This window comes from Aricia agestis, chromosome 16 (genome assembly GCF_905147365.1).
Source record: "Aricia agestis chromosome 16, ilAriAges1.1, whole genome shotgun sequence".
Lineage (NCBI taxonomy): Eukaryota > Metazoa > Arthropoda > Insecta > Lepidoptera > Lycaenidae > Aricia > Aricia agestis.
In genome coordinates, this window is record NC_056421.1 from 10,078,129 (window position 1) to 10,093,613 (window position 15,485).

The 15,485-nt window shown below is 37.9% G+C and overlaps 2 protein-coding genes across 12 annotated transcripts in view; both read right to left on the reverse strand.

Moving 5' to 3' along the window:
- Window positions 1-688: 688 nt before the first annotated feature.
- Window positions 689-13,070, reverse strand: LOC121735042 (brachyurin-like). Its single transcript, XM_042125709.1, has 7 exons — window positions 12,954-13,070; window positions 11,740-11,871; window positions 10,257-10,410; window positions 7,282-7,380; window positions 1,887-2,023; window positions 1,198-1,254; window positions 689-808 (listed from the first exon to the last, which is right to left on the reverse strand). The coding sequence occupies exons 1-7, from the start codon at window positions 13,068-13,070 to the stop codon at window positions 689-691; spliced, it is 816 nt and encodes a 271-aa protein (XP_041981643.1).
- Window positions 13,071-13,406: 336 nt separating this feature from the next.
- The window catches only part of LOC121734854 (spectrin beta chain), a 78,185-nt gene continuing 76,106 nt past the window's right edge, over window positions 13,407-15,485 (reverse strand). For 7 of the 11 annotated variants that reach the window (XM_042125489.1, XM_042125490.1, XM_042125491.1 and 4 more), the window contains 2 exons: window positions 15,249-15,416; window positions 13,407-14,708 (listed from right to left, as the gene is read on the reverse strand). In XM_042125489.1, coding sequence (XP_041981423.1) covers window positions 14,705-14,708; window positions 15,249-15,416 — 172 coding nt within the window. In that variant the 3' untranslated portion in view covers window positions 13,407-14,704. Of the gene's footprint in view, window positions 14,709-15,196; window positions 15,417-15,485 lie in introns of those variants that run through there. The other 4 variants (XM_042125486.1, XM_042125482.1, XM_042125483.1 and 1 more) reach the window with 1 other exon arrangement.

A 15,485-nucleotide genomic window follows, 5' to 3' on the forward strand; every position in this document is an offset into this window, starting at 1 on the left:
AATATATTTTACTTTTCACTCTCACTGACAACGACTGTTATTATAAATATAAATTATATCTATGTTTATGTTAATTAATTTGAATAAAACTTACGAAGAGGATTTAAACTACCTAAAAAACTTATGTTTGTAATTGGGCGTGTATTCTGTATAATTTTTGCACATGTGCAATGTACCATCGAGGAAATCGATTCCTAGGCAGTTGACGGACCTAAGTTATGTGGTCGGCACTCGGCTTATGTCAATTCAATGTTAGCTGTTTTCGGTCGGATGGGTTTGACGCGCGACCAAATTATAAATACATACTTAGGTCTACCATGCAAAGTGCCAACGGCCTAGGAATCAACTTCTCTGATCTCTGACATCGACCCCTTTACTAATAAAGATATATTTTTATTATTAGCGGATACCTATTTATAATATACCGCTGCCTTTGTCTGTCAAGTGACTTTTCCAATGTGTTAGACAGAGACAAGCAGATCTTGAATATTCGCTGTTTAAATATTTTTGAAAGGATTGTCTAAATATTTTATATAGTCAAATTGTCCGGCATAGTACCAAAGAGTGGGCACATTCAAAAAATATTATAAAGTTTTAGTGCATTTTTTAAAATTAAATATATTATTTTCTTAAACAAAGTGAATATTATAATAATCAAATACATAACATTTTAATCAGAGAATATGCATCAGATTAACGGGATACCAGTAATTTCGCTGATCCAGTCGAGAAACCGCTGTACTCGCGTGAAGACGGACGGTGTGTCCACGTTACAGCCGCTCGCGTCCACGAACGATGCTATACCGATCTGTAATTAAAAAGTTGAATTATGCAGATAATAGATACCTATATTATTATCATCATCGAAGAAGATAATAAATACGGTAAATGACTATTAGATTGGACAGTACCAGTCATTGGACAAAGCACAAAAACACAATACTTATTAATGTTGCTTTAAAATCTGCCTGTTTTTAAAGTAAAAGAACACCTGATTTTAAAGAAAAACAGCAACCTTAATGAATATAGTGTTTTTGTGCTCTGTCCAATAAATAGTAGTGTCCAATCACTAGTCATGTTCACCCTATGTGTAAGCAAAGTAAAAGTATGCGTAACAACTTACAAGCAAATAATGTATGTTATTAGCTTGAGGGTTATTAAGCTTCAGCGTAAGTCTGTGAATTGTGATATAATTACCAAAATATTCTCCTCCGTTGTGTTGTAAAATATCGTCATTGGTCCGCCGTTATCACCCTGTAACAACCATAACAATTACTTATACTTAATAATTATTTACCGTTATCACTTATCAGCAGCAATAACCTAAGCTTTAACATTTTTTACTGTTGAGAATCGCAACAAAAGACAAATAATAACAAAGTATTGTAGTATTCAGATCAATCATTGATTGGATGGATGGAGATTAACCATTGGATTTTCCCAGTAGACAACTTAGCAGATTATTATAAGTTGTACAATGTGTAGAGAACATCGAGGAAATTGATTCCTAGGCAGTTGACGGACCAACGTCATTTGGTCGGCTTATGCCAATTCAACGTGAGCTGTGATCGGTCGGATGTGTTTGACGCCATCTGCCTAGGAATCAACTTCCTGATAGTACCATCGAGGAAGTTGATTCCTATGCAATTGGCAGACCAACATTATTTGGTCGAATATGTCAATTCAATGTTAATTGTGATCTGTCAGCTGGGTTTGACGTAACGCAACCAAACTACTTAGGTCCCCGATTTGCATAGGAATCAACTTCTCTGATAGTACATTTGTACAGAGGACATTCGGGACAAGCACCCACCTCCAAGTCTCGTTAATTTTCTCAACCTACCTGCTACCTTCTTGCTTCCCTACCTACTTGCCTTTCCACTTACCTTGCACGTGCCGGCGTCTATGCTGAACCCGCAAACGGTGTGTGGGGGCAGCAGATTGTAGTAGCTGGTGTTGCACAGCGGATCTGTCATCACAGTCATCAGCCGCTCGCGCAGCGTCGGAGACACGAACGTCACGCCTAACAGAGAGAGAAAGAAGATCATATGTCATTAATATACAATTTCTTATTATACAGTGAGTGTGACAAAGTGCGCCATATTCCATGTTACTGATTGGAAATTTCCAATAAGCAGTATGGAATTATAGCTATTTGGCGCACTTGCCGGCATGGCGCACTTTGCCACACTCACTATTAGATTTAAGAGGATACAACAGCGGCTATAGAAATGAAAAAAAAGTACGTGTAATATCTATAGCTGTCTCCCTTACCTCAAGCCTATACCGCAGAACGCGATAGAGACAACTGCAGAAAATCCAGAAAATCAACGATTCGTTGTCCCCTGATTCCTTCTCCAAAACTTAACCGATTTAAGTACTTTTTTCATTAAAGATTAAAAAAAGGCTTGAGCTGTGTTCCTATGTTTTGCTTTTTTTGTATAATCTATCCAAATCTGTTTTCTGGACGTTTGAACACAGTGGAAAATCTGGCCATTTTTTTGGGTTTTTGAACGTTCATATCTTATTTAATAATTAAATTATGAAAAAAAAGAAAACATAGGGACATTGTATTAGTGGCCGTAGATATTCAGGAAAAAAATTATAACTCTACTAGCATTATCCAGGGAGGAAACAGGGGACAACGTTTGTATGGAAAAAATGGCGGTGTGGAATCCTCTTAAGAATGTCATGTAACTAAATATAATATACGAGGATCATGTATGGTGCTCCAATTCTAGCGGCTGATGTGTAGAATGTGTACTTAGATTAGACCCAGAGACATGATGTTGTAAATATCATGTATCTGAGTAGACCATAATTTTTAACCGACTTCCAAAAAGGGGGAGGTTATATTATGTTCGTCTGTTTTTTTGTATGTTCAACGATCACTTCGCTGTTTGTGGGCTGATTTTCAAGATTTTTTCGCTCTCGCTCTTGTATCGGGTTTAATCCGAATTTGGTACCATGTTGATAAAAATATCACTTGATGATGGGATCCATAAGTAATCGAGGAAATTCCTCGCCATTTCTAATGAAAAACCGATTTATCTGGATAATATTGTGATTATAATAATAATAATAATATCTATAGACGCTTCACACCACCTTCACACCACTGGCCCCGTGGTAAGTACCCGAAGGACTTGTGTAGACAACGGATTTATACTATACATATATTTAAGACGAGCTTTTGCCCGCGGCTTCGCTCGCGTTAAGAAGTATTATTATATACAAACTTTCATCCCCTATTTGAACCCCTTGGGGTTGGAATTTATCAAAATCCTTTCTCAGCGGATGCCTACGTTATAACATCTACCTGCATGCCAAATTTCAGCCCGATCCGTCCAGTGGTTTGGGCTGTGGGTTGATAGATCACTATGTCAATCAGTCAGTCAGTCACCTTTTGAGTTTTATATAATATATAGATTTTTATTATAATATGATACACATATTTAATACACATCCATGACCCAGGAACTTTGAAAACTTTTTGTTCTGTCAGCGGGATTCGAACCCGCGACCCCGGCTTGAGCTACCAACAGCCCACCAACTGAGCCACAGAGGTCGTCAGATCGTTCAGATTTCGATTCATCCGAAGAAGGAAACTTATAGTGATTTTGGATATTTATTAAATTCCAAGTAAATCTTACCAAAAAGTCAGATTTTTCTCCAAGATATACCATGGTTCGAAGGTGGTGAACAGCTCCGGCCTCCTTGTTTGGGGGTTTCGACGTTGTTTTATGCTAATGATACATTAGATTAATCTTCATCATTGTCTCTGCCCACATCTTGCTTTTTTTTTTCGAAAGGATCTAAGCTACTGGTCTGGTTAAGACCATGGTAGTTTAATCGTGGCTATTGTATTATTATTTAAAATTCACAATGTTTATGTACTATTTAATTTTAACTTTTAATTTAATTTAATTTTATATATTTTATATGGGTTTATTGCCTGCAATAAATGATTATTATTATTATTATTATTATTATAACTAGTCTGTTGCTAGTTGGTTTGGAAATAAACAATGAGGGGGGCCTGGCCCCCTCCCCTAAAGTCACACGTGTGACATTCTAGTCGGGCAATATTGAGGGCACATCTTGCAACATCACATTATTGATTATGACTTTATTATTTTAAGTTTAATATTATTAGTGTTTTTCATAGTTTTTACATCGAGACAGATAGCTTTGATCATTATTCCGCTGTTTTGGACCGATTTCGAAAATTCTTTTGTTGTTGTAAGTATAGGGTTAATTTTTTTGTTAAAAAAATAATTAAGCTATTGTAGGGGGGAGGTTCTAACAGATTTTAAATATTGTCATTTATCTTCTTAATTTGAAAACTTTATGTTATTATTTTTATACCCGAGTAACGAAAATTTATATGACTTGCATATACTGAGCTAAAAATTCATCTAAATGAGGGATTTTCATTTATATTTTTTAATTTTAATTTTAACAATTTTAACTAGATGGCGTAAGGATAGACACTTCTAGATTTTCTATTGGTTCCTCACCGATCTGAAATTATCTGCAGGTTGGCATCACTGACTACATATGGGTTGTGTTTCCAAAAAATATCAGTGTACTGTCAAGTGTGACATAAATCAAAATATCTTAAACCTAAGTGATCATTGGCCTAAGCGATTAGGCCAGTACACTGGTAATAGTTTAGGAACACGCTGACATAATAAAAACTTGTCAAACTGAAACTTGACAACTGAAAGAGTTTTGGCGGGCATGTCACTTTCAAACTTCTTCTACTTTTTATTGTTGGTGTGGTTTTTATTATTTTTTCCCAAATTGTGGTTTTTGGGCTTTTGATATTCATTATTGGTAAAATATTAGCCATTAAATTTCCGTTATCTTGCACAAGTGCAGGTAAGATGTTGTCAAAACCAAAATGTATAACTCCTGTGACATTTGGTGTGAATATCGGTGAATAGGGCTATTTCTTCCGTGTATTTTAGCTAAAACATCGATATAATAATTTTATTATCCTATTCATTGGAATATTATTGCGTCTTTTTCAAGTTGAAATGTATCAAGTTTTACATTCTTTTACCCAGTTTTGTAGCAATTATTGATGGTATTCCCTGGTATTACCGATAGTTGTCTACCCATACGCCATCTAGTTACTAAAATGGAAACTGTTTGACAATCAAATTAAAAATATAGGAAAATCCCTCATTACTTGAGTTCGAATGGAGTCGCATCTTTTTTAAAAAAAGTCAGCGATTATAACTTGCCCCGTTTCGGTGGCATATTGCAAATATTAACAGTGACGAGGTAAGTATTAACTCTAGCAAAACTTTTTAGAATATCATTTAAACTTGGAAGTAAAAAACAAAACAATATTAAAATGGTAATTTATTTATTTACGTTACACAAAATACGTTATACTTAAATAACAATCAAAACTTTTACGTCGTATCTAGCGATTGTCGGACAGGCCGGACAGCCGTCGTGTTATGGTCGTGTTGAATATCTGGTTCCAATTTTCCAACAACATTTAAGTACCGAAGATCCATCGAAGATGATCCGATCTAAGTCGTTGTTTGTTCGTCGTCACTATTTACACGTGGACGACCCAGGTCAGACCGTCTTTTTGAAACTGAGCCAGTCTCTCTGACTCGTCGGTAAACCGCATCAAACACACTGACACCTGGGACGCGGCGGTTGGGATACCGTCGTGTGTATTCCGCACGAGCTCTAGATGACACGCCATCGCAATATCCGTAACACATTATCATATCAGCATATTCCTCGTTCGTATAGGTCGCCATTTGTTCCAAATCAGCGGCACAAAACCAAGTCCACAAAACGAGCACAGGTAGTCACGAAGAAGAAAGTCCAGAAATACAAGCCGAGTCCAAAAAAACAGAGCACAGAGCAAGAATCGCATCTACCACGGACGTATAGCATGAGCTAAGCAAAACATTTGAATGTGAAATCATTTATCATTCGTTTGGTCATCCATAGTAACTCAACCACAGAATATATATTAGTAGTACACTCAAACTATGTATTCTTTTTCTTGCTCCCACATATACAAAACGTATAACATCTCGCTCGCACGTATCCCATTTCAAACAAGGACACTTAACAAAGAAACCGGATTTTTTGCTACCTGGGGGCCTTTTAGCTAAGTTTTTATATGAGGTTTGATGCTATCGTATACCTAATGTTATGCATTTTTGCATAGAAAATTGAAATTGCCTTTTTGGATAGCTGCTCTGACAAAATGGAGATGTTTTAAGCTCATCTGCAAACAGACTTCCAATCTAGATTTTTTTTATGTATCCCTTATAGAAAAACACATTTTAAGTTTTTCATTATTAACCATTTAATTACTTATATTTTCACGACTCATAATTTTTACATTGCAATTTTTTTATTAAAATGGATAGAGCAATTCAAATTCTATAATAAAACGTATAAACATCGTATTTTAAACAAACATACCAGAGGCTGATTACAAAAAATCGGCCAAGTGCGAGTCGGCCTCGCGCACGAAGGGTTCCGTACCGTTATACAGCGAAACTACTGGAAAAAAATGTGTTTTTGTATGGGAGCCCCCCTTAATTAGTTATTTCATTTTAATTTTAATATTTACTATTAAAGTTCACATATAATTGAGGATTTCGTGAAAATTTTAAGTATCTATTGTGTTGACATTATGGATTACTAGTCAAAAAGACACAAAAAATAACGTTTGTTGTATTAGAGCCCCCCTTAAATAACAACTTTATTTTGTTTTAGTATTTGTTGTTATAGCGGCACCAGAAATACATAATCTGTGAAAATTTCAGAAGTCTAGCTATAGCGGTTCTTGAGTTACAGCCTGCAGGAGACAGACAGACAGACGGACAGACAGACGGACAGACAGACGGACAGACAGACGGACAGACAGACGGACAGACATCGAAGTCTCAGTAATAGGGTCCCGTTTTTACCCTATGGGTACGGAACCCTAAAAAGAGATAGGTACTTACAACAAAAGGCAATAAACGGACTTTTTTGAAAAATACTTAAACTTATGCCGCAGCCGCACATGCGCCTGACGTACGAAGCTTCGTGCTATGAGACGATACCATTGAACGATACACCAAAGACTTCTATTCAAACTGATAGAAGTATTTGATACACGCAGATCGTCCAATAGTATCGTTTTAGGCACAAAGCACTACGCAGGTGCGGCCCTGGCATTACAGTGATTGTACAATCAAAGACTCATGATTCATAAACCTTATTCCCGAGAAATAAAATCGATTTTACCTGGAGCGGCGATTCCCCAGCCGGACACGAGGCCGCCCTGACCCGCGAAGTTGAACGACGATATGTCGAGGTACGGCAGTCGAACCACGTCTATCGTGTCTGAAACATAATCCATACTTACATACTATAAATGCGAAAGTGTGTCTGTCTGTCTGTGACCTCTTCACGCCCAAAGAGCTCAACCATTTTTGCTGAAATTTGGTATGGAGATACTTTGAGTCCTGGGAAAAGACATAGGGTACTTTTAACTCGGAAAAATGTACGGTTCTCGCGCGATAAACGACTTTTGGCACAACGGAGTAGCGGGCGTCATCTATCTTCAACCGAATAAATTAATTCTAGAGACTGACAGAAATGCCCGTATTTTGTCGTTCTTTCGATGGCTAGAAAAGGCTACACATTCCATACAAAATCAGACCACAGTATCGTTTATAAACGCTAACGCCAACACGATGCCACAAAATGATTGGGATTAGACATTATATATGGCTGCTGTTAAGCATTGGTGTTTCATCCCACATAAAATCGGGTTTTGAGTTAATAATGCAGTTTTGTTCTCTATAACATAAGGTTTACGACAGTGGAATCCATTTTTTTGAAAACCAACCGTAGCATATTCTAGAGTACAAAAATGGTTAATGCTTATTCCTGTAAGTGAAGTTTTGTTTATAGCATTTATGTACAATGTTTCTAAAATGATTTGCGCTTAAACCGCTGAACCAATTTTGCTAAAATTTTGTATGCAGATACTTTGAATCAATTAAAATGACATTAGATACTTTTTGTCCCGGAAAATGTACGGTTCCCGCGCAGTCAACAAAAATGAAATTGGCTTATGATATCGATATTGAGTACATGTAGATATTGCGTAAGGTTTTGGAGAAGGATATCCATACTAATATTATAAATGCGAAAGTGTGTCTGTCTGTCTGTCTGTCTGTCTGTCCGTCTGTCCGTCTGTCCGTCTGTCTGTCTGTCTGTCTGTCCGTCTGTCTGTCTGTCTGATACCTCTTCACGCTCAAACCGCTGAACCGATTTGGCTGAAATTTGGAAAATGTTCGGTTTTCACGCAATAAACTTTATTAATTTGCGTTTAAGCTGCTGAACTGATTTTGATTAAATTTAGTTAATGTAGAAATAATTAGCTTATCACGTGCAGAGTTGGGCAAAAAGTAATTAGTAATTTTAATCAGATTACAAATTAATCAGATTGATGAAGTAATTATTGTGCATCTGAAATTACCCGTAAGTTGATTAATTAATAATATGTATAAAATGTATTCTAATTTTAGTTTGCAATTAGATTAATAATTTAATTAGACTAACGAGTATTTGAATAATTATGCCTAATGTCCAATGCTGGTATTTATAATAAACAAAAAAACTCCCACACCGGTTTCGGTGGCGGTGGCCGCGCGGTTTCAATAAAACCAGGCCAGTTACGCAGGAGTAATATCATAGTGCTCAAGTGTGTGCGCAATACACAAGAGCACTCTGGTTTTACTGAAAGCAGGCCAGCTACGCAGGAGTAATTTTATAGTGCCCAAGTGTATGTGCAATACACGAGAGCACTCTGGTTTCAATGAAAACAGGCCAGTTAAGAAGGAGTAATTTTATAGTGCCCAAGTGTGTGCACAATACACAAGAGCACTCTGGTTTCAATGAAAACTGGCCAGTTAAGAAGGAATAGTTTAATAGTGCCCAAGTTTGTGCGCAATACACAAGAGCACTCTGGTTTCAATGAAAACAGGCCAGTTATGTAGGAATAATTTTATAGTGCACAAGTGTGTGCGCAATACACAAGAGCACTCTGGTTTCAATGAAAACAGGCCAGTTATGTAGGAGTAATTTTATAGTGCCCAAGTGTGTGCGCAATACACAAGAGTACTCTGCGGGAAGGGAAGAAGAAGCAGGAACTCTCTGTCCTTTCCCGAGACATAACGTATCTGCATACCAAATATCATCAAAATCCATTGTAGCGGTATAAGCAGAAATAATTTTGTTTAACGCCTGGGAACCGTACATTTTTCCGAGATAAAAAGGATCCTATGGCCTTTTCCGGGACTCAAAGTATCTCCATACCAAGTTTCATCAAAATCTGTTCAGGAGGCGCAAAATAGGAAACCTTATAACGCGGTAACGTACATTTTTCAAGATAATAATTATCTTATGTCCTTTCATGAGAGTCAAAGTATGTGCACACCAATTTTCATCAAAATCGGTTCAGCGGCTTAGGCGCAAATCATTTTTGGTTATCATACGGGTATCGTACCTTTTTCCCGGATGTAAAGTATCCTATGTCCTTTCCCGACACATAACGTACCTACATACCAAATATCATTGAAATCCATCTAGCGGTATAAGCAGAAATAATTTTTATTGAATGCCTGGGAACCGTACATTTTTTCGGAATAAAAAGGATTCTATGACCTTTTCAGGGACTCAAAGTATCTCCATAGCAAATTTCGGAAAAATCGGTTCAGCGGTGTGGACGTGACGAGGTAATTTTATATAATGGGACATTAATGTTATATGTAAAAAGCCCTATTTTTATACTTTTTCTCTTAAAACCGAATGTAAAATAAATTTCTTTTTTCATAAGCATAATCTGCGCATTTTAACAAAAAAAATAATATCGCACAATAACATTTTTTTGCCTAAAATAAGCAGAGAATAAAGATTATCCAAAAAAAACTTAAAAGCCGATTACTCAAAACTAGTCCGATGTGGGATGAGTGGATGACACACCAATGCTTAACAGCATCCAATTATATAGTAGGTATTCGCTAGCGAAGCAACGACTTAAAATATGTCAAATCGCATACATTTTGTTAGCGTTTACGATAATCGCTTGCCACTTGTCTACTAGGGCTGATATAAATGGATAACCGCTAAGCTTAGACTGAGCGGTTATCCATGCAAATTGTAGAGTATAAATATATAGCCTATAGGACTTAAGCTAGTAATATACTTACCAGTAAGCTGCACAATGTTAGCCAGCTTGAGCAGGGCGAGGTCTGCTACGAAGGTCGCAGGGTCGTACTGCGGGTGCACCTCTATGTGCTCCACGTTGACGATGCGACGACCGTTCTCGTAGCGGTCGTAGAGGGAATGAGCGCCAAGGATCGCCTGATTAGGGTTTAAAAATTTTAAATACTTATGCATGGTGCAACAAAACTATGTGAAAATACTTTAGGAAGTGTACAAATATAAAAAAAAGTTAAGACATTCAGCGCTGCTATTTTCACAGTGAACTCTACAGGGTATAACAAAACTAAGTGATAATACTTAAGGGTGTGTACGTGTTCCTTGTAGAGAGTTCACTGTGAAAGTAGCAGCGCTGAACGACCAATTTTTTTTTCACTTTTGTATGAAAACTCGTGAGTCGTGGACGCTGGAGCGCTTGCCCATACAAAGGTGATTAAAAAATTTTGCTTTCAGCGCTGCTACTTTCACAGTGAACTCTCTACAAGTAACACATACACACCCTAAAGTATTATCACTTAGGTTTGTTACACCCTGTAGACTCTACACTCTACAGGGGGTAACAGTACTCTACAGTGTAGATATCAGTAACATGCCTCAAGTCTCAACTACCTAACTTACTAGGTTGTTGTGTAAAAAATTCGCACACTTTCTAAATACTCAAACTCACGTTCATTTGGATCTAAATCTAAACGTCAGTACGGGCGGCTAATGACTATAATAATAAAAAACTTCGTTCCAATTAATTACTATTTAAAACACAACAAATATAATCTTATGGAGATTATTTTTATTTAAGTACTTACCTATAATTACTCAACCTAATTTTAAAGTTTTTTATTTTTTCACTTTATAAATGTATCTAACTAAAGATGTTTTCTAACAAAATCGTGTTGGATGGTGCAATGCATTGGGCAACAGTATCCTAACCAGTGCCGGATTTATATTTTTAATGCCACTTTAATTTTGCCGTCCCTATGTACGAACTCTGCCGCCATCCTAAGACGCCGCCACCCGCCCTAGGACGCCATAGGACGCTGCCGCTTATAGGCCATGGCATAGGTAAATCCTGAACTGACCCTTTCATGTATTTAAAATTAAACCTCAAGTTAATAGAATCAGGCGTTACTTTGCGGAAATCCATAACTTTAAATTTAGTATGTTATTATTTTTAGCAATATTCCGCGAAATAAACCTCAACCTGTAATGCAAGTAAATGAGTGAGTGTACGCATAGGCATGCGTACAGCGTACAGCACCTCCCTCCTCTCCCACACTGCCTATGCGTACACTCGCATGCAAGAACCTGCAAATTCGTGCAAGGCCTCTCACCACCATGCAAGTTGAAATCTTCGACGCGCGTTTCGCCCCAACACCGGAGCATCCTCAGATTGTTGACTCTACGAACGACGTTCGTAGAGTTCGCGGAATATTGCTAAAAATAATAACATACTTAAATTAAACCTCTCCTCACCTGTCCGTGGTCCACCTTCTGTCCGGCGTGGTAGCAGCAGTGCGCGGCGGTAAGCACCCACTCGGGGTGCACCAGCGCGCCGCCGCAGAACCCTAGCTCACCTGTCGTCCCCACACGGAGGTATAGGGCTACCTGTGTTAGTTCATGACGCGGATCAGAGGCATACTATTGTACTAGCATAATAATGTCTCTCGCGAGAACCATCCATTTTGCTCTCGATGTAACGGTACTTATTGAAGTCTCATACATGCAAACAAACCCTTCCTCTTTAAAATTAGTACTGAAGTCACTTATAGCCATCAACGCGGTGTACTCTTTAATATCAATACACTTTCTTACCTCTATTTTTATTCATATTCATTTCGAAATCTTTCTGTATTTCGATGGAGTGGCGACACTATAATGTTCTTGGGTATCGTTTGAAAATTAACGTCCTGCTTGACTTTAAGGCCCTTCCCCTACGGAGATTCCATAATTTACCATATTTAGAGCCTTATAAACTCATAAATTGAAAGCTACAAAGTTATAACAAAAATACAGCAATAATCTCCAGTATATATCAACATTCCTTTCCACGTTTTAAATTTTCTATTTTTGTTGATATGATTCGCTTGCTTCCAAAGTAAAACGAATTTATTGAAATTCAAGCATAAAACATTCAGCATCTCGTAGTATTTACAAATGACTTTTATTTGAAACACACGCCAATAGATCGACAATATCATAAACTACATATGTGCTACATATTTCACGTTTTAATTTTTTTAGGTCAATTTTGAACTATAATAGGGTTAATTAAAAGTTAAAACTATAAAACTATAATAAAACAAAAATAGGGTTTTGGTGCGACCTCGGCAACGCGGCAAATGTACGGTCGTTTGCTCAGGGGACGGCTTTAATCTTAGGAAAGAATAAATTCAACTAAAAAGCTAGTTTTTAAAAGGAATGGGTGAGGATTGTGGTGTGTGTGAGTGGGCGGGGCGAGCGATATCGCGAACGGTTCTAACCGGTATTTTGAGCAGTGAGCGATTTTATTTTGCTCTTAGAACAAAACCAGAAATAATTTCGGTCCGTTCAGAGCAGAATCGAAATGGAAACGCTCTTTTGAAAATGTATGGCGCTTCTCACGAACAGGATCGCGACAATTAACCAGGTTTCCGAGCCCTGAACATAAGTAAGTATGATATTGTGAATAAGCAAAGTTTTTATATTACCTGAAATGGTCTAGTCTCCCTTTCACTGATAGCTCCTCCGGCAACCCTAGCATTTTGAGCAACACTCACAGAGCAATAACTAAATATACAGAAGAAATAAAATATAATTTTGATCATTGTTGAGCAGTTATTCTGTTGATAAGTTCACGGAAACTGTATCTTAGTCACAAATTCGTGAGAAAATATTTTATCTATATCGTCAATTTTTATCTTAGATATATCTTGAAAGTATACTTGAACCTACTTTCTTACGCCTCGATAAGACTTGAATGTAATTTTGTATAATGTGGAGCAGAAAAAGTATCAAGTGTAGTAAGTGGTTAATATTTTGCTTTTTTTCTGGGAAAAGACTTTATTCATTATATAATATTTTGTAGATATTTGCGTAATCGGATAGTCGAAATCCATTAGCATTTCTCGTTCAGGGTTAAATTTTTAAATAAAAACAAAATGTATTTGAAAACATCGTTTATTTTATTCTTTCTCAAAAAAGTAAAATTTTAGAAATAAAATATTGAAATAAAACATAAGTTATACATGCGGGAGCGAGACGGACGACCCGAATGAAAATGGCCGCCGTCGCGCCGGCGCCCTAACATCTAGCAAGTGAGGGTACACATTACGAAAGTAACAATTTGTGAAGAGTTGGCAGTAAAATTATTATTCATATGAAAAATACAAGCGTCAAGCGTACTTACATCTCGGTTATACTACGACATCGCCGCACCAAACTAACACCTACCCCCTTAATATTACGTGTCTAAGAAGTCTGATATAAAATCCAAAAGCGGCGCATACAGCGACGTCGAGTACGGGACGCGGAGTCACTAGCGATACGTATCTAATAGTAATTACACTCGGATGTCAATCGATAAAAAAAATCATGGGAAACGTGATAAATGCGATTATCATACGAAGTCCAAACTCCATTCGCAGCAGACGATTGGTCAATAGTTACTCTAATAAAACATCTAAGTTCTCATCTTATATATCGAACGTTCCAACTGAACTAAATCAGCTTCGGATTATAAGTATATAAATAAATAATATATATTCTCATCTCAGTTAACTATTCTACTCATAAATAGCGTCGCATTTAGAATTTTTATATGTTCTTTATATCGTTACAACAATTACAATAAGGGTGGGCTCATACCGTACGGATATAATCTTTACTCGGGGGCGGGCCCCGCACAATAAATACAGTTTCAGACGAAGGCAAACGATCCAAACACTCAATAGAACAGTCTTAAATAACGTTTGTACGCAACAAAATAATAACAAGTCGACAGACGTCGGTCGGGCCGCGCTGACACTATTTCATCATTGGCAAAGCTTACACGAGCAAGCGTCGAGAGAAATATGCGGCGTCACTCCGGCGCGTACTGTGGCGTGCGGCGCACTGAGTACGGGGGGACGCGGCGGGAGCCCCACCCACCGCGGCCGTAACCGCAACCGAAACCCCGCCCCTAGCTTAAATGTATCAAATTGACGTAAGCGTTCGATAATATAGTCGACATTCGACTTGTCGAGTCAATTCCATACATTTTGATCGATTCAAAAAGAAGCGGTAAAGAGAACGTGTCGGCTAGGGGATCTGGTTAGTGGACTGTAATCGACCTGTATACTTGTGTATACTATGTAACTACGGGGTTACTCGTTCAGTTGCGGTTACGGTACGCCGGTGGATACCCGGCTTAATGAGAAATGTGATGACGGAACTCGAGAGCGGCTGTCCATCGCCGGTGGAATTAGCTGGAAACAGAAAACGAAATACGTTTAAATTGCTGTCAAATGAAAAGATAATAAGTTTCTTTATTATTTATGTTAGTAGGATCATGCGTACATTCACTAGCAATGACGGTGAAAGGGCAGGCAGTTTGTTAAAACATGAACATTTTTAATAATCATAACAATTCTTATATTATTAGTAAACAATAAAACATATGTGTGGTAATAATGTAAATAAAAATCTTTCAATGTAATATGGGGGCGAATTTGGACAATGGGCAGCATTTTTTTACTGTGCTTTCATCACTGTAATATTCTGGGACATACAAGTCGGGGACCGACATACACAGAGACGAATTAGTAGGCGTCGTCCATTGTGATCTGTGATACATACGTGCAAAGTTAGGGAAAGGAATAAGAATACGAAATAACTCTTCTTGAGCATGAAACAGACAGAAGATTGTCAAAGCGAGACTACACATGGCAGGGGCCTCCATTGTCAGTGATCAGTGATTCATACGTGCATGTTAGGGCGAGTATAGGAATGTTAGCGTGCGGACTGACTTCTTCTTGAGCGTGAAGAAGGAGCGACGCTTGGGCTCCGCGTGCTGTGCGGGCAGCGTGTGCGGGCGCGGCGCCGGCGCGTGCGTGCGCGCCCGCAGCGCGTCAAGCCACGCCCCCATCTCGGCCTCGTCGTGGGCCTGCAGCAGCCATTCTGCGCCGTTGCTGAGTCTGAAATATAAAAACATTGTGTTATGAAACAAATGTCATCATGAACACTAGTATTTTGAAAGCAAGTAT